The following is a 22,044-nucleotide window of genomic DNA, read 5'->3' as shown; positions in this document are numbered from 1 at the left end:
AAAAGAATAAAATCCAAAATTAATTAAAGGTTGCTTGACTATTATAACCTTAGGTTCAATCTGGAGCCACATTAAATGGAATAATATTTTTCCCATTAAAAATTTAAAAGAATTCCATAACATAATTTTGAAATTAACAAAATATCCCTGGTAAATCTAGGTAATTTGGAATAATTGTGAAACTGAGTTGCAGTAAGCTGTCACCTTAGGTACTAATTATGCATTACATTCTTTGAGAAAATGATTAACATCACAGCCATCATAATTATATGCCTGCATGTCTTTTTTTTTTTTTAATAAAACTAGACTGCCTACGTTCTGAAGACAGGAACTTTTTATTTCTTCTTTGTATCCCAAGTACCCAGAGCAAGCCAACAATAAAACATGTTTGCTGAATGAATCAATGATAACCATCTCTTACTTCAACAACAGAATGAAACAGGTGCTGAAAGGATTTAGAAGTGAAACTGCTCTTTCCACCTGGGCAAAGGGCAGCTGCCAAAGAGCCCAGGAAGCACTGACCATCTCTGCTCAGGTTCTCTCTGCTAAGATCTGTTTTATCCACAGCAGAGTAAAGTCTGTGCCGAGAGCACCCCTCTGTGGGTGGCCCTGTCTAAATTCACACACGGAAGGGCAAGCATAAACTGCTTAGGTTTCAGAGCAGGTGTCAGGCAGTGGGAAGAACAAGGAGGCCTGGATTCAAGTCTCAGCTTTCTCATCACAAGCAATTCTCTCCTCCAAAAAATGGTATGATAATTCTTCTACCTCACAGGGTTACTTCAGACACTAAGCAGAATGTAGGTGAAACTGCTTGGAAACTATAAACCACAATCCAGGTTCTTTAGCCAGACATTTCAGTTTCACAAAAAACACAGTTCACCAAAGAAGGCAGAACTAAAGTAAATAATTAAATAAATAAATAAAAAAACCTCTGCTCTAAATGAAGAGCTAAGAGATTATTTCCAATTAAAAAATAGGAAGTTAGAGTAAACATTAAAGTGAGAACAAAACAAAATGGAAATTCTACTTATCCAAAGTCATAGAGAAACAAAACAACACCTCTCTATTAGCTAAACCCATCTACTATTTAGCTACACCAGAGAAAAGACTGTAAATCTTTGGCAATAAGAAAATGTTGCACCATTCTTAACATACCTACTGAATGGTTAGCTTGTGATAAGAGTTGAGTCACTAAGCCTCTCTAGACTTCAGTATATAAACCAGAACTGGGTTTGAGATTAAGATCACTGTAACTTACTAAAAGTCCTATCACTAAAGTGTGAAATATTTTTATACATGTACTCTAGGCATTTTTACTAATGTTCTGAAATGTTAACCAGTGATTCTAATTCTGCCACTATGATTATCTAAGATAGTTGCATATCATATTATCAACATTTGACAGGCTAATCAAAAATGACTAAAACACTACATTGTTCTCTCTCCCTTTCTCTTATGCACACACAAAACCATTTTACTGTTAATTTTAAAGATATGATTCCAAAAAACGTTAACATTTTTACTTATGCCACAAGAAATAAGTGTTCCTACACTGATAGGAGGAAGAAGCAGATGTGAATACAAACCACATTTCATCTTTCCCACCACAGGAAGCTTACTCTTCAAAGATCTTAAAGTTATCATACTGTTTTTGTCCCCGCTTTGACAAAGGCACGCAGCTTTTTCCAATGCACCCCTTGTCTACCAATCTAAAGCAGAGATTCCTGGAGGGCTGTAAACTCTGCCTTACAGCTCAAGAACACATATATTTATGGATTCACAAGGGGAGGAAAATTAATCAGGAAAGCTCATTTTTGTGCCTGACCAGAAATGTGGTGACCTAGTGAGAGTGCAGCTCCTGTTTCTTAGTACCAAACTGCAATGAAAGAAACACTGTATGCAAATTGTCTCTTATGAAGTCACTTCAGAGATCAGAAAAGAATAAACATGTAATTTCCTATTCTAGGCATACATATGAATCTTTGCTTAAAAATAAAAACAAAAAAACAGGGTGGTTCAGCAAGTGTAAAGTTCTAAAAATAAACAGTCCTACCTTCAGTGGTCATTTTAACTTCCTCTCTAAATCTTAAAAATCTCCTTTTCTCTAAATCTCAAAAGCTTTGACTAAAGATGTCAGATGTATTCTTGTTGCAAGTTAAAAGTGAAAGAAATGGATTCAAAGGCTCTTTAGTCAATAATTAATAATTCAAGAGAAGAACAATATCTACAGCCACTCACCTTTGATCTATAGTTTGAATTTAACTAGCCTTTTTTTTTTTTTTTTTTTTTTTTGGCTTTTTAGGGCCGCACCCATGGCATATGGAAGTTCCCAGGCTAGGGGTCAAATCGGAGCTGCAGCTGCTAACCTACACCACAGTTCATGGCAATGCCGCATCCTTAACCCACTGAGGGAGGCCAGGGATCCAACCCATGTCCTCATGGATACTAGTTGGGTTTGTTAACCCCTGAGCAACAATGGGAACTCCCACGCCTGAGTTCTTAATCTTCTTTTTACACTTATAAGCACAACAAATACTGACAGATTAAAAATTACCCTCGTCCAAATCACCCAAGGACACTTCGCAATGTGCTCAAGACCTAGAGGATTTTGGTCTTCTTACCTCTTTTTGACTTGTTAAGGCCTAGCTGGTAAGTGGCTGGAACATGAGGAACTTCTCCCTCTGTACTTTGAACCTAAAGAAGAATTTTAAGTAGTTAAAGGTTAAAGAATCTATGGCAAAGAAGAATATCTCTTAATCATTTGCAAAACAACCAACCTAGCTAGAAAAGTACCAAAGCTTTATATATACATATATATACGTATATATACATATATATACGTATATACACACACACACACACACACACACATATATGTATATATATACATATATATTTTTTGGGGGGGCCGCACCCATGGCATATGGAGGTTCCCAGGCTAGGGGTCTAATCAGAGCTGTAGCTGCCAGCCTATGCCAGAGCCACAGCAATGCCAGATCCGAGCCACGTCTGTGACCTACACCACAGCTCATGGCAATGCCAGATCCTTAACCCACTGAGTGAGGCTGGGGATAGAACCCACAACCTCATGGTTCCTAGTCGGATTCGTCTCCGCTGCACCACGACAGGAACTCCCAGCTTTACGTATTTAAAACGTGCAAGATATTCTATCTCAAAATTGTTAGAATGTCCCACATTTAAATTTTATGATCAATTTTTCAGTTGACAGGACTGCATGTTTCTAGCTAGCAAAGAAAAGTAACTATGTGTATAAACTACTTCATTAAAAAATTGCTATTAAATGAAAAACAAACCCATAAAGGAAAGTTCTTCTCTAAATGTTAAACTTCAAAGTGTATGGTCAATCCCAAGAGAAATGCTAATACACTCACTGCGGCACACACTTGGGATAGCCACAAGTTTTGCACCTTGAAAAAATGGCACATCATGTCCCAATGCAAAACCTTATAAAACTCCACAAATTTTCAGGTATCAAAAACCATTCAAGTGTAAGACTTCTTTCTCCTGACACAAATACTCTTTTAAGATATAAATAACTTGGGAGTTGCAAGGAAAAAAGTAGGTTTCATTATAGGACTAAAACACTGAAAGATATTAAGCATAAATGCTCCCTGAAAACTATGTTCAAAGAAGGTATCAAACCCACAAGCTGTCCTTTTATGTTGTTTTTTTTTGTCCCTACCTGAACGACCACATAATTTAAGGGTTTTCAGATTCCTTATTCATCACACCCACTCCCCAAATACTCTATCTACCCTAACATAATTCTGTATTAACTTTAAACATTCGGGGAGGTAAAATACTAATGCCCAACACTTTACCCTGTAATGATTATTTCTTAAAATAATTAATAACATCCTAGTAAAGTGGGCAAACTAGTCAAACATTTGGGCTTTCAGCCTTGAACAAAGTGGAGAGCAAATAAACAGACTTTTAGATAGAACCCTCATAATTTTGAGCTACAAATCCACTCCAGAATAAGAAATATTCCATAGGAATGAGCCTGGAATGACCAACATGAAAAAAGTTTCCAAAGGTTAAAGATAATATTACCCAATTTAAAAACTGTTCTGTCATCTTTGTTCTACACAGTTCCATGAATCCAATGTTATGTTTCTTTTAAAAATGAAAGCATACTGTCATTTAAAACCATCACCTATAAATCATGTATAAAACGGTTTCTACTATTCTTTGTTATTATTGAAAAATCATATTCTTCAAAGCAGCACACATAAGTTCAACAGGAAACCATTGTTTTCTGTGCAACGAAACAAAATGCATTTTCTTTTTATAGTCAACAAAAGGTCTATTATTAGTCTCTATTTAGGCCTAGCCTACTTCAAAGAGTTTTCTGTAAACTAAGTATCAAACAGACCAAAAAACTGTAAGAGAAATCCAAATGTCTCTTTAATTATATTAATATAATTCCTTATATTCTAGGAATCTCAGCTGAGATAAGAGATTATGATCTCTCATTACAAAATTAAAAAAAAAAAGGTTTTTTTGGCCATACTCATAGCATATGGTAGTTTCCGGGCCAGAGATCAAACCAGAGCCACAGCAGCAACCCAATCCACTGCAGTGACAATACCAGGTCCTCAACTGGCTGTGCCACAAAAGGACTCCCTAACCTCTCATTTTTAAATAGAATTATCACATATTTTATTCTTTAGATTTATAAAATTAGTCACAAGATAACATGACTTTAATAAATAAGTATCTTCATTATACTACCTTCAAGATGCTACTCTATGGCCAAAAAATAAAAATCTCCCTCTCTCCTGCCACTACAAACTCCAGAATTAAGTGAAAGAAGGCCCTTAAAAGGGAGTTGAGTGGATCATATTTTACTACAAAACTACTAAGGTTAGGGTCCTTCTTCCTACTTACTCAGCAAAATCATCAATCACTTGCTGAAGACAGAAACAGACTTGCCAGTGATAATGGTTGAATTTCATAGCTTATCATGTTCCATTATTGGTTAAAGTTGTGCAGAGAAAAGCAGTCAAATTCAAGATGAGGGGCACCACAGAAATTATAATGCAAACATAGAACTTAGATTTTCCTATTCCATGGTTTCAAATTCTCAGTGGGATGCTGGTCATTTGCTACAGGATTGGTCTTTTATTAACTATAGCTAAATATTGATAATCGAATTGAGTGATGAATAATGGGTTTTCATCATACTACTTAATCTTTTGGTAAGTTTGAAACTTTTCATAATAAAAATTACAAAAACAAAGCAAAACAAAACAAAAACACGAAAAACCCACTAAATCAAAATAATAAAATCACTTGGTCTCAATGTCTTTAAGAATTTAAAGCTTTAAGAAAACAACTTTAGAATAACCCACACATTTGAGTTACTACATTTTAAAAATGTTTTAATCAAAGATTTTACCTTTTTTCTTTCTCTTTTTCAACCTTACCCAAGGAATACGAAGTTCCAGGACTGGGATCAAATCAGAACCGCATCTGCAGCCTACACCACAGCTGTGGCAATGCCAGATCCTTAACCCACTGCAATGGGCTGGGGAATGAACCTCAGCCCAGGGCCAGAAATCAGCAATGCCAGAGATAAGCTGGATCACTAACCTACTGCACCACAGTGGGAACTTCAAGATTTTACCTTTTTTAGTCAATGTCTTGTTACCACAGCAGACACCTAATTTGGCTCTTTAAACATCTGTCACATTTATTCTAAAACACATCTTTGAGGCACAATACTATTGTACTGTGTTTTTTATACAGCAGCAATATGTAGAATGTTCTAACTCAAGTAACTCTCCTCTAAGGTTTAAAGAGAACCATATAGCAGAAAACCCAAACTGGAACTTCAGAAATTACTCTTCTGCCTCATTTTAAATGATACCTCATAACAATTCAAGGAAAGCATTAATTTTCCAAAAATAGGCACGGAGCTATGCATCAGATGACCTGAGTTCTTGTGCAATGTCTGACCCTATCAACCAGTCTGATCTTGACCAAGTTATATGTTGTAGTCAAAAGGAGCTGGTTTGTACAAAGACTCAAAGTCAAGTCTTACTCGTACCACTTAGTGGCTGAATGGCTTCAGACAATTATCTGAATTATTGGTGATAATTATCTCAGTTTTCTTAACTGAAAAATAAAGTTTGGAGCTCCTACCTCACATGTCCTTAGGATGACCAAGTGTGACCGTAAGCAATGTATTTTTTGGTAAAGTGGTGAAGATTTACAACAGATCTCCCTCTGCATCTCCAGAACTCCATACCCTGACAGCCCCTGGGTAAGGCACTGATACTAAAGGGCATTGCATCCCTCGGAAAGACGATGGAGAGCCACTGCTGCCAAGCAATTTGAAATACTGGAGGGAAATGCTTCCTTATCCATAAAAGGAAAAAGCTGGAAAGTGAATTCAAAAATCCTTCTATGCTAGCTTATAATTGTATAATTAGTTGAAAAATTTCATTTTTAAAAAACTTTCAAGTTGTATATACACACACACATATATATATGGTTTACTTTTACTGTCAGGTGAAAACCAAAAAAGTTAACATTCTCTTAGATAAATATCGAATAACAAAACTTAGTGGTTAATTGGGATTTAAAACAACAGACGTCAGTGTGTATGTCATGTTCAAGTTCCTATTCAACTACAGACATGTTATTTGCCTTCAAAATACATACAGTCAAATTTGAAAGGCCAAAGAAACAACTTAACTGTCAGGTGTCTGACTGATTTGTAATTACTTTAACCAAGGCTAGTAAATCTAATAAAAAGAATCCCAAAACTTAATGGCTAAAAATAAGTAATGAAGGACATTAGTTAGATCAACAATATGTATAAAGAAAGGATCAGAAACACCTTCTAAAATTTGAGCAGCTTAAAAAATTGTATATAATGCCAATAATATTTATATTTAAATGTAAACCTATTTATAGAGTAAAGAGACACAGGACAGGAGTTCCCATCGTGGCTCAGCAGTAACAAACCAACTAGTTAGTATCCATGAGGACATGGGCTGGATCCCTGGCTTAGCTCAGTGGGTTAAGAATCCGACATTGCTGTTAGCTGTGGTGTAGGCTGGCAGCTACAGCTCCAATTCCACCCCTAGCCTGGGAACCTCCATATGCCATGGGTGCGGCCCTAAAAGACAAAAAAGAGAGAGACAAAGGACAACTTGTTTATAGAAATACACAGATAAAGTTCTCTTTCCTCTAAAGTATGAGAAATTTTTCATTTATTAAAAGATGAGCAACTGCTCACGGTGCAGAATCATTCTGGTTTAACTATGAGTTGTTCATACTACTTATCTATGGTTCTAGAGAGACATCATGATGTATTTATTCAATATAAATAATTTCTCAATAAGATCATAAGAATTATCTAAGCAAGTTACTAACAATTAGAAAACTCAAGAATAGTTTTACAACATTTAGATACATTTAAACATAGCCTACAAGCTATTTTTCATAAGGCAAACTGACCTGTAATTGAAACAGTCTCTGGCCTTTTTTTTTTTTTTCATCATAAGAGATAGTCACTTTCATTCTCCATAACTTTAGTCTTGTCATCTATTTAACTCTTTTTACATTTAAATATTCCCTTCTTTGCTCCTGGTGACTGTCAGGTCTTACCTTCTGCCTCAGAGTATTAGGCAGCTTCATGCACAGTGACATATCTGCGACATTTTCTGCCACCCAGCCACCCAAAGCAGCTGGCATTCAGTTAATCTGCTGGAAAACTGGCTTACAATGAGAGAGAGAGAGTACGCGTTCTCTAACTTATATTTATTCACTGTTTTTACAGGAAGAAAGTTCCCACTAGGAATCAAACCTCAAGGGAAAGAAGTCCAAAAGAAAAATTGTAACAACCTATTTCAATGGGACCTAAAAATTTGCTCTAATAAGATTGTTCTCTTCATTTGTCAGTATGATTCAACAAACTTGGGAGAAGAGGAAATTAAAGAAACACATTATTTCCTTTCTTTATCCATTGTTCTACAAGCTTTCTCTAAAGTTCCCAAAGGGATAAAAACACAATTCTAGGAGGTTTTTATCTATGTTTGAAGTATATCTAAATAAGGATTATCCTTAAAATTCCCTGTATTTACAGTGTGTCTACGGTTGACCATACATTCTTTTTTTGAAAACAGAAGTCTTCCATTATTCTTAAACCAACGCCTATACTCTTGTACTTCAAAAAAAAAAAAAAAAAAAAGTTCATTTCAATGTCAAGTTACTTTCTTCATTAACTGCTTCTGCCAGCAGAGGGAGCAAAAAAAAAAAAAAAAAAGCCAGCGTATCATTAAATGTTCACTTGCTGTCAAAGTACATATATCTAGCACCTTATAAAAGTTGTAAAGATGTTTTAAGTATGGTATCAGTAATTAAAAACTAAAGCCTAGAAATCAGGAATTCTAGAAATTAAAAAGCAACATATAATAATATCTTCTCATCTGAGTCACCTACATCAGTAAGTATGTAACAAACATCTGTACTCCGCAACTGTATTAAAACAAGGAAACTGTCATGTGTCATTGGCATAGAAAAAGGGGCCCTAAAGAAGGCAAGAAGTTATACTTTAATAAGAATGTTGGGACAAGTTTAGACCAAAACAAAGTCAAAAACAGAATGGAACAAAAATGTCCTAATTGAAGTTGTCATTTTCTGAACTCATTATAATGAGAAAGAATCTTATAAAAAAAAAGTAAAAATATTTAAAAGGACTGCTCTTGTTCCCTTTTTATTTCACTTTTTAATTGGAATTAAACTATTAAGATGCATTCAAAGACCGCAAAAAAAAAGGTGTATTAGTAATTGAAATTTGGGGGGAGTTCCCATCATGGCTCAGTGGTTAATGAACCGGACTAGAATCCCTGAGGAGACAAATTCAATCCCTGGCCTCGCTCAGCAGCTACAGCTCTGATTCGACCCCCTGGGAACCTCCATATACCGGGGGGTGTGGCCCTAAAAAGACAAAAGACCAAGAAGAAGGAAAAAAAAAAAAAAAGAAAGTAATTGAAATTTTGCAATAACGAAAAATCTTAACTGATATGAAAGATACACACTCACCTAAGGGGACATTTTATGGGCAGAATAAATTATCCCATTTCCTAGTTCCTAAAATAATCCTGTGTGATTCTAAAAAATGCTTCATTATTACTAAAACTATTCTATAATAAATTTTAACAAAAAAAAATTGAGTATTACATAATTTATAGCCACAACTCATCAGCAGTACATGCATGGCTCAGTTTCATCATGTGTAAAATAAGACCAGCACTGCTAGCCTCATGCACTGAAGAGAAGTACTCAAGGGCCTAATACAGTGGCCTTGATTGCTGCAAGGTAGGTGCTTAATAAACTTCAGTTTTCTGCCCCAAAATATATAGCTCCTAAGCCTAAGTTTTAGCTGATCCTCATCTGAATGAATATTTTTATCTTGTCCAATTCAAATTTATGTAAAAAAATTAAGACTATCACTAGATTAAAAAAAAAATGTAAACAAACAATGGTCTTCTGAAGGTGCAGAAATCCTGTTCAGTGGCCTTTCAAACCTTCCTGGAGGGTCCCCCTTTCTCCCCTTCAAATACATATCTTTATGTTCTTTCTAGTCCCATACTCAAAATCATGCTATGCCTATACCTCTATCTATGCTCAAAATCTTCACACTAAGAAGAGATGCACTAAGAAAACCTCGCCCAAAGGCACAGAGCAATTCATTGGCCCAGAACTCAAACTTGTTTGATTTCAGAGCCTGTGTTTTTACCTATTTTGCAATATTGATCTGAATTTGAATAGGGTGCTTCAGGGCTTTCTCAGGGCATCAAAAGCCTAAACTGAGAAAGAGTTAAATTTCAAGTATCAGCAATGGACGACAGAAGACCTAGAGGGGCCATTTTCTTGACATCACATAATCCTGAGAGCACCTCTTAGTTTATGAAATACAAAAAACCTGGCAAGTCAAAATTAGGGTAATTTTTTCCTAGAATAAATTTATTAGCACCCTTCATTTTTGGCACCTTTTTTCCTAATTCACTGTGAAACAGGTCTCGGTAATGTTTTACCTACCTCTTCCATTTCAAAGGAGTCCTTCTGCTGTGCCATTATATTTCTTATGGACGGGATCGTCAACGGCGCACATGGCTCTTTTTCAGTTGTGGACATAGCGACACTTTTTGGCTCCCCGCTATTTTCCAGGTCACTGTGGCTAGACAAGTTGGAATCGCTACCTAAATCAGTTTCTATAATACCAGATTCCTCACCCAGTTTATTTTCATGGCTCTGAGTATGCCCGCTTTCAGTTTCTTGGTTAAAATTACTGTCTGCTTCTTCAGAGGGTCTATCAATGTCAGCATTTTCCATAATAGCTGCTGGACTCCCTGATACTTCTTCTTTAACTGTAGCCAACATATAAGAAGAGTCTTTCTTCTTCACAATTTTTTGAGACTTTTGATCATTTTTAATGCCACTTTCTTCCACCACTGAAACATTTAGATTCTTTCCTTTTTCAGTTGCTGGGGAAGGAGTACTACCTTCTCCTTTCTCTGTTTTATCAACACATAAGTTTAGTTTTGATAGTGTTTTCATTAAGCGATTTGCAGTGTTACTTCGAGTTAAAGGTGGAGGTGAGTCTGCCTCCTTGTTGGAGGCCACTGAGGACATACTTCCAATTCTCTGCAGGGGAGTCCCAGAGACTTGGGAATACAAAGAAGAAAATGCATTGGCCACAGTAGTAAGCACTTCAATTTGACGAAAACGGCCTATAAAAAGAAAAAATCATTAATTATAAATATATTTATGTTTACATGTAGATATATACACACACATACAGTAACAGGACATTACTATTGTTCAAAATTCAAATAACTGAACCAAGATCACAAAGATTATGAAACCAGATTTTTTTCCTTATTTAACAGTTAAAGCTTCTCCACATTTACTGTGGAGAAAGAGAAAAGATTCTTCACTCTAAGCACTAGAATTTACATTTTGAAAGATCCAAAAAAAAAAGCACAAAACTGAATAAAACAGAAAGGACTATCTATTGATCTATAGCTGTGATTCTGCTTTTAGGTCCTGAAGTCTTCCATATGTTCTAATAAAGTACAGTTAAGTATATGTTTTATACCTAAGAGAAGGGAGGTTGAATGTATAGAGCTCTTAAAGCTAATCTAAGGACCACCTAGAGACCCCATTTTTGGATTCTGGTCAAGAGAGAAAAAATAAGCAAAGACATAACATGAAAAATCATCAAATATACTATTGTATATTTACAGAAAAGCACCTAAAATTGACTGACTTCAACTAATAGTAACAAGACCCCTCCTCTACTTCTTTCCTTCTCGAACAAAAGCAATCTGGTGATAAGTATAAGGTTCTACAAGTAAGCTACATTCTACAAGGTAATACTTAAGTAAATCAAGAACTGGCAGGGGGAGGAGGGAAAAATAGGTAAATTAACTTCTATAAATAGAATAATAAAAATTCAGAATAAGTAAAACAGCTATTTTATCAACCTCAGTCATTAAATTTCCACTGCTATACCTAGAAATTAATATGCCTTTAAAAAATAAGACATTACCGTGGATGCCATAATTTTTAAAATAATATGCTAACATTTAAAAACCTTACTTGTTAAAGCATAATTTGGATTTTCTACTTCCATTCGTTGCATTTGAGCACTTAAAAATACTTTAATATCTATTCCTCTGGCAAATGATGATGAATTAAAAAATCTGGAAGGAATTTTAGAAGCAATATCTGGTTCATCTCGTCCAAATCCAAGATTATACAGAATTTCTTCAGGATCTTCCTCATAAAGTTCCAGCAATTCTGAAACACTAAAAAAGAAAAAGAAAACATTAAGATATAAAATAAGTTTACAGTCCACACATCACTGTATAAAGGAATTCATATTCCTGCTTTCTTATAATAAAATATTTTTCTAGAGCTTCTGCTCTTTCAACCATTATTTATTTCAGCACCTTTATACACTGTGTACCAAATGCAATAAATAACACTTTAAAAAGGTCTGTTCTCTCAAGCTGTTCTTATTAGGAAAAAGAGCTAAGCCCTAAGAACACACTCAGTAAGAGACTCTCTAAGGGATCCCTCACCTTATTTTTTTTTTTGGTCATTTTAAGAGATTTCAAGTAACTAAACAATTAAATGACAGACAGGGAGAATAAGGAGTAAATAGATTAAAGAAAAGACTCTCTAAGGGATCCCTCACCTTATTTTTTTGGTCATTTTAAGAGATTTCAAGCAACTAAACAATTAAATGACAGATAAGGAGAACAAGGAGTGAATAGATTAAAGAAAAAATGAAAAGGAAAAATACAATAGAAAGTTGGTACAACTTTGGTACCAAAGGATATTAAGCAGATCTTGAGTTTTTCTGCTATCGTTGGCTGTCCTGGAAGAGGCAATACAGGTCACAGCTGATCTCAGGAAAGTGAGGGAGGAGCTTACTTTCAACTTTTCTCTAACTACTTGCACTCAGGAAGTAGGAGGAGTGAAGTTAAGGATAGCATGGATTACACAAAGGTAACTTCTTGTTCTAATTTTATTGGGAATTAAACATTTATTAACCCTTATCTTGTACCTGTGATAATCCAAGCTGAGACTCACTGGGGAAAATAGGAATGTTAGAGACAGAACTTGAGCAGAACGAAATTTCAATTTGTTTCAGAGAAAATGCTCAAATTCCCAAACAATAATTTGGATAATAGTTTAAACCGATCCCACAGGCACATGTATTTACTTATTTTAATATACAGTGTAAAAAATATATATTTGAGTTCCCTAGTGGCTAAGTGGGTTAAAGGTTCAGTGTACAGTGGCTCAAATCATTGTTGTGGTGCAGGTTTGATCCCTGGCCCAAGAACCTTCATATGCTGCGAGTGCAGCCAAAAACAAAAAACAAAAAACAAAAAACCAGGATTTAGAGTTACATTATAATTCTTTTGATGGTCAATGACTAAAGGAATACTGTTATAATAGTTTCAAAATTTTCTCTGCACTAAGATTACACCATTATTATTACCAATTTTCTTGACTGGTTTTGCTATACTCAAACGGACAGTTGTTTTGCATTACAGATGATGAGCAAAGCAAAATATTACAAAAAATATATAGTTTTAAATACTTTGGTTTTGTATAAAGATAAATCTATACTTAAATATCAAGCTTTGAATTAGAAAGGTTTCTTCTGATTTTTATGTCAGAGTAACTTAAGGCCCAAGCAGAATGGAGTTTTTTGGACACAGAAATTATTCCACTACGGATTTCATCTTTCATGCTGTTGATAAGGTTTGAAATACTTATTAATGGACTCTTGCATCATTATTACCGTATTTGTTAATTTTTAGTCAATCTTAACTTTAAAAAAAGACGCTTCTATCAATTATGCTGATCCATGACACACTCTGGGATTCCTTTCGACTTCATACTATCAAGCTAAATTCAAGACTGAAAAAGGGATAAGAGTGGTCATCTACAACACAACACATAATTGCAGCATAACTTCAGAATAACTTACCTTGAGACTGTCCCACTACTTTTCCCGGATCCAGTGGAATTCATACTTCTCCCCTTCTGATGAAACTGTAGTCTTCTCTCTTTGGCCAAGATATTATTGCTATAAACAAAGTTAGATTATATAAAACCTTATTTTCATAAATGTTCATTTTTATAATGAAAAAAACAAACACAACTACATACCAGTTTTCAATTGGAGCATCGGTTTCATGGAGGTGGTTGGCTAAAGGTAAAAAGAATAAATGCAAAGCACAACTGTTAGTAGGTCGGTAACTACTACAATATAATATTAAGAAAGCAAATTAGCAACATTATTATAGCTAAATGCTTAATATGCAAAACTCTTGTCTTGGCTCATTAAATCTGCACCACTAAAGGTAATACACAAAGAGCTAAGAACAGAATCAGTAGCTTTTGGAGGGCATTTTTGTTTTTGTTTGTTAGCAATGTAAAACTACTTCCGCTGAATGTTTAAAATAAAAAGACATAAATAATTAAATTTGTTAAATGGTTTAAAATTAGAAAGAAGATATGTGGTTCTAATTACTAAATTTAAAAGCTGTTAGTAAAGAACACCAGATAAGCAAAAACATGATTTAGCATTATTTAAGTGTGACAACAGAATATATGTATTCTAATGTGGTTTTTATAAGGCTGGTAATTCACTCTAGTTACAAGCAATTTTTCATGCACATACTTTGAAAATTTTTACTCATTTCAACATAAGCTTTCTTTTAAAAACTACCTTTCAAGTTTATCCTAGACTTACAAGTTCAAATCAAATAAATGTATTAACTATTAAGATTAGAGTGAGATAAATTTACTGCATTTAAATTTTATAGACAAATATAAAGAATATCTTTTTCAACACACCAGACCTTTTTTTTTTTCTTTTCTGATCTGCAGGGGCATGGCAATTTCTTACATTTCTTTGTATATCCACCAGAAAGGTGTCTAACACACAGCACTCAATAAATATTTATTGTATGAATGAAAATAATCTTAACAATTTTCAGTAAAACAACATAATAGCTCCACTCTTCTCTGGCACTTCCTTTATGAATCTGGCTTCCAATAAAATCATTCAGTATGGATAAACATACAGAACACAAAGGATTTTTAGGGAAGTGAAAATACACCATGTGATATCAAAATGATAGATACATGTCACTACACATTTGTATAAACCCACAGAATGTGCAAGACCAAGAGTGAATTCCAGTGTAAACTAAGGACTATGGGTTCATTAATTGTAACATATATACTATTCTGGTGGGTGATGCTGATAATGGGGGAGGCTATGCATATCTGGGGGAGGGAGTACATAAGCAATCTCTGGACCTTCCCCTTTTTCTGTGAACCTAAAACTGCTTTTAGAAAAAAAATGAAGTCTTAAAAGAAAATTCCATATTGTGAAACTACTAAGGCATATATCAAAAGTGCTATGTACAGTAACATTGCAATGCATTTTAATAAAGGGTTGAACAGTGTGTTCAACTATACTGATTGGGAAGCAGTTAAGTTTTTAAGCTCTTTATAGAGTTAACTCCTTTACAACATATTAACAGAAATACAAAAACTAATATATTCATATACTCTAGAGTTTTCAATGTTAGAAGGTCCTAAATAAGTTGATTTAAAACAGCAAAAGATCAAGGATATTAAATTCAGTGTATAAATTCACTATTCATCAACTTACAATTCAAGAAGTTTTAATAAAGTCCTTAAAAATTCCTTTTTTATACAAAGTACACATTAACAGCCCAGCTATACAGTTATCAATAATCTTAAAATACTAGTAAAAATAAAAAATTCTTAATTTTACACCATGGAAAGCTTTATTATGAATCCATATAAATAAAGATTATATAACCTGTGAGAATTTAAACCTAGCACATTACACTTTTACAATCCTAACACAGCCTTGAATACACATCAGCAAAATGACTTTTAATTAAATTCTAATAACTTTATTTTGTCTTTGCCCTTTAATCTTCTAAAAAGCTGGAAAAAGAGTAAGTGGGAAAGACAGACACTTGAATGCAAAGAAGACAACTGCAGCTCTAAGTCTGACATAAGGCGACCTCACACTAAAATAAACTTCAATAGTCTTTTCATCTATAAATATTTAAGCTTCCTCCCTTTTGTGGGACAATTCTTCCCTCTGTTATATCACCATTGTTTGCCCCCAAATAGTTCCTTTAAGCATTTATGCCCAAGGAAGACATGGAAGTTTCACAATGGTTTTCCAGAACCACTCCTACAGGTATCCTACAGGCTCTGACTAGATTATTAACATGAAAAGTTTCTATAAAATGTGCCTGAACCACTTTCAAGAATTTTAAATTTAACTCTGGGGATCATAACGCTGAAAGCACTGGACTCTCTCTCTTTTTTTTTAAAGAGTAAGAAAATGCAGTTCTTCCAAATAAGCATACATACCTTCAGCTCCCAATGACAAATCATCTTCAAAACTTCCTCCATTTCTCACAAGCACACCTGAGAGAATCATTAGAAGATTCATCCTGGTATTCTGTTCTTCCTTACCCCCACATAAAATCACTGATTTAATTAAAACAAATCGACCAAGCAATATATAAGACACACTAAAGTGTTTTAGACCTGAATGTACTCATAAATTATTCTGATTATATAAGTTCAAAAAGAAAATATAACTTTTCACTTAAAGGAAAACTTGATTTGCAGCCAGGTAAAGTTGTTAGGAGCCCCAATCTACAGACTATTTCATACTTATTATGCCTTTAAGATATTTGATTAGATAACATATCTTACCCAAGAGTTTCATGGAAAACCAGATCCCAGCTCAATCATTCCTTTTACCCCCTTATTTTAAGTCAGGAGCTCAAGTCAGATCTTCCTGATTCTATAAATGTTTCCTATATGCCCTGCCACTACCTGCACATTCTTGTTGTACTTTGAACTTTAGAATTCTGCCTTGCACAGGCGGTAAAATTTCAGGTGTGGCAACTCCAGTTAATGTAAGCAGAGAAATGCTACACTAAAGCTGACCTAATCCACTCAATATATATTTTCCTCATGTTTACATATCATATATTTGTATTTAATTAGCCTTTATAACATTTAACTGGACAATAAAGAGTTTCACACTGTGGAAAGGTCTGGTAACTTGTTTAAATGCACCACTGTTTTATGGTTCATGACAAGGTTTCTCCCTTTTAGCTTTCAGCTTAGAATAGCGTATCTTATAAACATGAACATCACTTTTACACTTTGCACATATATACACACATACATACATACACACATACTTTCACTCAGAGGACAAATAAAGTAGGACCCTCATAAAGAACAGATTTAGAAAGGCAACTTTCTCTTACCCTTGAGTGTACTACTGTTCTGCTCATCCAGCGAGGCTCCCAAAGGGGTACTGAAACCACATAAACATATAAACCTTAGTCTTGAAAAGCTGTCTGGAGAGCTGTCACTGCACAGCCTTACACTTCAAGGGTTATAGCTAAGCAAGCTTCTAATCATAGCTTAACTCTCCTCCCAAACACACATGGAATACAAGTGGATTACATAAGTAATATCCTACTAAGCAAATACCTATCATCAAGTTAGCTCACCAGGAATGGTTTAATTACATGTCTGATCTGCCAGCAATTAAGAGCAAGAATGGCAATTACAAACGACATGAATTGGCATTTTCTTCACAACAGCAGAAAAAGATAATGACAACAGGTATTAAAAAATATCTGCTCCACTCAATCCCTTACCTAGAAATAGGAAACAAAACTAAAAGAATACAAATCTTTATCTCAATAAAAAGTCAGAGTTTAGTTAAAAACTAGGCTCAATCAATAGTTTTCTTAAATCTCAGCTAGCATTTTAGAGCACAATTCAGTGCCTCCCTTTCCCTAACTACTGTCTTTTCTGATAGAAATGGAGATGTTTGGAAATTATTTTATGCTTTTAAATTTAAAAAATACATATTTTCTTCATCTAACTCTGAAAAGAAAATTACTAAAAAAAATGACTTGAGAATCAACTTTAAGAACTAGCCTTTACTAAAATTCTTTCACATTCTTGTAGGTCAAACACAGAATACACTGAAATCTTTTTAATAAAAAATGGTTTTCCTTTCCTTCTCTAAGTTAAAGAAACACTGTCTTACTATAAAACTTCTATTTTTTGATATAAGCCTTTTGTCAGTAACAATTTATACCTGTTATAAATTCACATCAGACATAGGAAAAATCATAAAAATATTAGTTTTTAAGAAATTTTACTGAATTGCTAATTAAATGTTAAGTTTCTGCAAACAAATATACAAGCAATGGCAGTTCTTTGAAATTTAGTGCTTTTGAAATGGAAAAGAATCATAAGCAACAACCATAAAGATAATTATACCTTTGAGCTAAGTTTTTGTATGTATTTTAATAAAAACTCTATGCCTTCAAAAAAGTCATTCCTCTTCCCTGATGGCTACTTTCGTACAAAACCCTGCATGACTCCTTCTGCAGATGTCTTGACTGGACTGTGCACCAACAGAAAATGGCAAACAAGCAAAATAAACAGACATTCTCCTTCAAAAACAAGTCTCTCGCTCTTAATTGCTCTCTTACAAATTTTATCAAAAACTCTATCCCTTCTTTGATGTTACCTTTTTCAAGCAATTTGTTTCCACTTAACCAAAAAATAAATAAATAAATAAATAAAAATCAAAACAAAGAATCCCTTTAAGGAAAGACAACATGGTATCTTTACTCAGGATATGGAAAACTAAGAAAACAAAGAATATCTGAGAATTTATGGGGGGGGACACTGTCTTCAGATCATCTGTATATTAATATACAAAGTAGACAAATGCCTAACTCTGGTAAGGTTCCTAAACTGTTACAGGGGGGAAAAAAAAAAAAGTTGCATATGTCCTAGCAGTTAAATCTGTGATAATAAAGTCAACAATAAAGACTGTTTGTTCTAGCTTTCCCAAGTACAAATGAATGTCCCTTTTGTACAGAATAGGTGCAACAGTAAGGAGCAAGGAAAAAAACCTATGAAGGAAGGAAGCAACAGACTATAGAACCTGCCTACATAAATCAAGATTAACAAAAAAAAAAAGAACTGGAATTTTCAGAGACCATGTGTCCTGGTGAACATTACCATTTGCCTATCGCATTTATCTTAAAAGATGCACTTATTTAATGTCTACATGATATGATCTCTTATACAATCTTAAATCCTATATATCATAAAATAAACATAACATGCTTCTTCTCCTAAACAGTTTTTTGTGTGAGGGTCTTTAGAGAGAAGGTCCGAGTATTTCATCAAATCTCAGAAGGGTCTATGACATCCCCAATAAAGGTTAAAGAGTTCTATAATGAAGAGAGTTCAGTAAAGCTCCAGACAACACACCAAAAAACAGGATTTCAAGAAAGTAGTGACCAATATTGTATGCCTTTATGGGAGAAAAATAAACTGGCATACATGAGACTCACTTCCCCCTTCCCCGCCCCCAAAACTTTCCCAACTCTGGTACTTGAAAAAAAAGACTAAGAAAATCCCAAATCGAGAGAGCAAAAAACATGTATAAAAGCAAACATGTTAACAAAAGTTAAAAAGTAAACATTCTTCATGAGATCTTATAAGTAGCAAATAAGTAAGAAAAAATTAAAACATGAAACAAGCACATACTACTGTAGTAAAATGATTTATCTCCTCTGTACTTTATCATTTTTGTACCAGTTGCCAAAGCGTGTAATTAAACAGATTTATGCAGCCTGAATGCCTTCAAAGCTCTACTTCCCTTCTGTGAATTCCAATGCCATCTGACAAATGCATGTCCAAGAAGTAAACTAGAATAAAGTTAGCTAGTTTTCATAGCTCTCCAAGCAGAATTAAGGTACCAACTATACAGTTAAAGCCCAGTAGTACAGTTAAGTAAATTAAGTTCATCTAAAACACATTTGAAAGGGAAATGATTGCATGCCAGATGTACAGATGTCAAAACAAAAGCAAAATAAAATACCATGTGAAATGTGAAAACCCCTTCAAATAAAAATATGACAAGCATGATAACATACTAAGATTATCTATTTTTACGTTCTGATCTTTGATGCTAACACCGGAGCTAAACAGTCCTAACAACTGTAAAAGTCAATACGGTCACCAAATAATCAGCGGTCACAGCACTTCCATTTCTAAGCGCTTAACGGAGGAAGCTATCCGCCGGCTCACTTTCCGGTTTACTGCTTACAAGGTCCATGGGACCCGAAGGAAGAGACGACGGCCCGAATCACTCGGCTCAAGCGTCCCATCTGCGTGGATCTCCCTCCGGGACGCGAGCGGCGCAAGCGAGGACTCACCGGCAGTCCTTGAGCCATATCGCGATCTTCTCGTTGGGCACGTTTCCTGCGGGCCAGAGCGAGGGGACAGCACGTTACCGACCCCGGGGGGACTCCGACGGCGGGGTCAACCCGGACACCCCCAGGAAGGAAAACGTGCTGGGGCAAAACACAGCCTAAGCTATGCGTCTTAGTGACCATCAGAAGGGAAATGATGGCACCGGGGTGTCTCTGTTGACGCTGAAGACGCCTTGCCAAGCGCGCGCGTTTAAAGGTCGGATGTGTCCCCTCTCCCCTCGGCCTATTAAGCCCAGGAAGATCTTCCAGAACTCACAGCAGTCGCCCAAAACGCACGAGACTTCCCGCCCGCCAGCCCGAACCTCCCCGAGTTCCCCGCCCGCTGCTGCCGGGCGCACCGACCTCTCCCCGCGGCCGCCGGCAGCTTCGCTCCGGGGAGGTCCTCCTCGTCGTCCTCGTCCTCGTCCTGCGTCGTCGCTTCTGTGGACAGGTCCTCTGTCTCCGACGCCTGCCAGGAGCCGCGGCACTTGGCCCAGGCCTTCCTCCTGCGACTCGCCACTTGCCACTCCAGTTCCTCCTCCGCCTCCGCCACCAGGGACCGGTCCATGGCTACACCGGGGGCTCCGCAGACCTAGCCGGACCCTGTGAGAGACACGGCGACGGCGGGGACCCCCGCCCCTGTCAGCGCCCGGCCGGGCTGGGGGCCCCGGGGAGCGGGAGCGGGCGCGGGAGGAGGAGGAGAAGGAGGAGGAGAAGGAGGAGGGGACGGGAGGGAGGGAGGGAAGGAAGGGGAGGGAGGGGGGGCGGAGGGCCAGCGCTTCACATGAAGCCGGCCGGGCGCGGCGCGGGAGCGCGAGTGGCCCGAGCAAGCACCGCCGAGAGCCGAGCGCAGCCAGCCTCCGCTCCCCACCCCCAGTCCTCCGCCTCCCGCCTCCTCCAGGCGAGCCTGGGGCCTGGCTGGCAGCCAGGCGTCAGCGCGCCCCTCCCTCAGCGGCGTTCCACGCCCCCTTCCGGCCGGGGACGCGTGGGCGGGGCGCGCGGGGCGGGGCGGGGCGGGGCGAGCGCGGAGAGGAGTGACCCGCCCCCCGCCCCCTACCGCCGCCCGCGGGGTGGGCGAGATTTGTTTGCCTGTTTGTTCCACAGTAATCTTTGCTCCTTTTCAAGTGCCCCTTTCACCCCAAAACTGGAGAAATGTGGGAAGGCCAAGTTTCACTAAACACCCTTCCTCGCCGCTCCAAACAAGTGTCTGCTTGGGCCCACTGAAAGTTACTCTTGGAGGAGTCCAAGGAATTGTGACGAAAGATAGGAGAAAGGCGCACGGTTGGTATTTCTTGTCCAAAATGTCAAAACTGGAAAAAAGCAAGCTTCGTGGAGTGCTGCTTTCCTGCTTAAGAAAGTTATTCATCGTGGTTAAGTATGAAAGTGAACTGGGAAAGAGTATTTAACTGGAAATTCCATATTGAGATTGGATGTAGAGACATGAAGGAAAAATAGAGCAGGGAATGCCTGGGAAAAATAGAAATACTTGCTTGGATTGTGATGCTGCCAGATACAAATTATGTCAAGGTTTAGAACTAGTTTTAAAAGGAGTTTAAGCATCCCCTCTTGTTATTTTCAAAGTCTAATTAGTAGAAAGACCATAAAGTCCCATTGAACATCAGACAGTGGTTTACCAATATGTACAAGATCATGTCCAAAATCCAGACTAACTTTCCAGAACGATTACGATATCACTCTGGGCCTTATGCTGTGAAATATGAAGGGGTTCTAGAACAGTGATACTGGTATGGCACTGGCTTGGCATTTCACTAGTAACCTTTTCTTGAATCTTAAAAACTTCCCAGGCTTCAAGAGTCCTGTAACAAAATGCAGCTAATAGTTCAATGGTCCTTCGAAACAGGCCAGAGTCTAACTGCCTGTAGGAAAGTTAAGGAAGAGAGCAAGAGAGGGGGGTATCTGGAGAGAAGGCACTGTCAGAGCTGAACAGTAGCCACAGAGAACAAAGTATGCTGTCTTCACAGTTTCACTCAGGGTGGTTATGGACCTCAACCTATCCAATTCCATCATTCCCATATACTGTTGTTGACTCTTGATCCCTTCCTCTCAGTTTGTTCCTGTTCTTTCTTTCCAGTATCTTCATGATCTTTAA

The 22,044-nt window shown here is 36.7% G+C and overlaps 1 protein-coding gene across 6 annotated transcripts in view; it reads right to left on the bottom strand.

Moving 5' to 3' along the window:
* Nucleotides 1–22,044, bottom strand: part of SSFA2 (sperm specific antigen 2) — a 91,676-nt gene that overhangs the window by 18,605 nt on the left and 51,027 nt on the right. For 2 of the 6 annotated variants that reach the window (XM_021076137.1, XM_021076138.1), the window contains 9 exons: nucleotides 20,298–20,537; nucleotides 19,899–19,944; nucleotides 16,908–16,957; nucleotides 15,991–16,047; nucleotides 13,732–13,771; nucleotides 13,550–13,648; nucleotides 11,641–11,849; nucleotides 10,078–10,769; nucleotides 2,622–2,694 (listed from right to left, as the gene is read on the bottom strand). In XM_021076137.1, the coding sequence (XP_020931796.1) occupies nucleotides 2,622–2,694; nucleotides 10,078–10,769; nucleotides 11,641–11,849; nucleotides 13,550–13,648; nucleotides 13,732–13,771; nucleotides 15,991–16,047; nucleotides 16,908–16,957; nucleotides 19,899–19,944; nucleotides 20,298–20,502 (1,471 nt within the window). In that variant the 5' untranslated portion in view covers nucleotides 20,503–20,537. Of the gene's footprint in view, nucleotides 1–2,621; nucleotides 2,695–10,077; nucleotides 10,770–11,640; nucleotides 11,850–13,549; nucleotides 13,649–13,731; nucleotides 13,772–15,990; nucleotides 16,048–16,341; nucleotides 16,879–16,907; nucleotides 16,958–19,898; nucleotides 19,945–20,297; nucleotides 20,898–22,044 lie in introns of those variants that run through there. The other 4 variants (XM_021076136.1, XM_021076142.1, XM_021076139.1 and 1 more) reach the window with 3 other exon arrangements.

The sequence above is a fragment of the Sus scrofa genome, chromosome 15 (assembly GCF_000003025.6).
Source record: "Sus scrofa isolate TJ Tabasco breed Duroc chromosome 15, Sscrofa11.1, whole genome shotgun sequence".
NCBI lineage: Eukaryota > Metazoa > Chordata > Mammalia > Artiodactyla > Suidae > Sus > Sus scrofa.
This window is presented reverse-complemented; position numbering and strand designations above follow the sequence as displayed.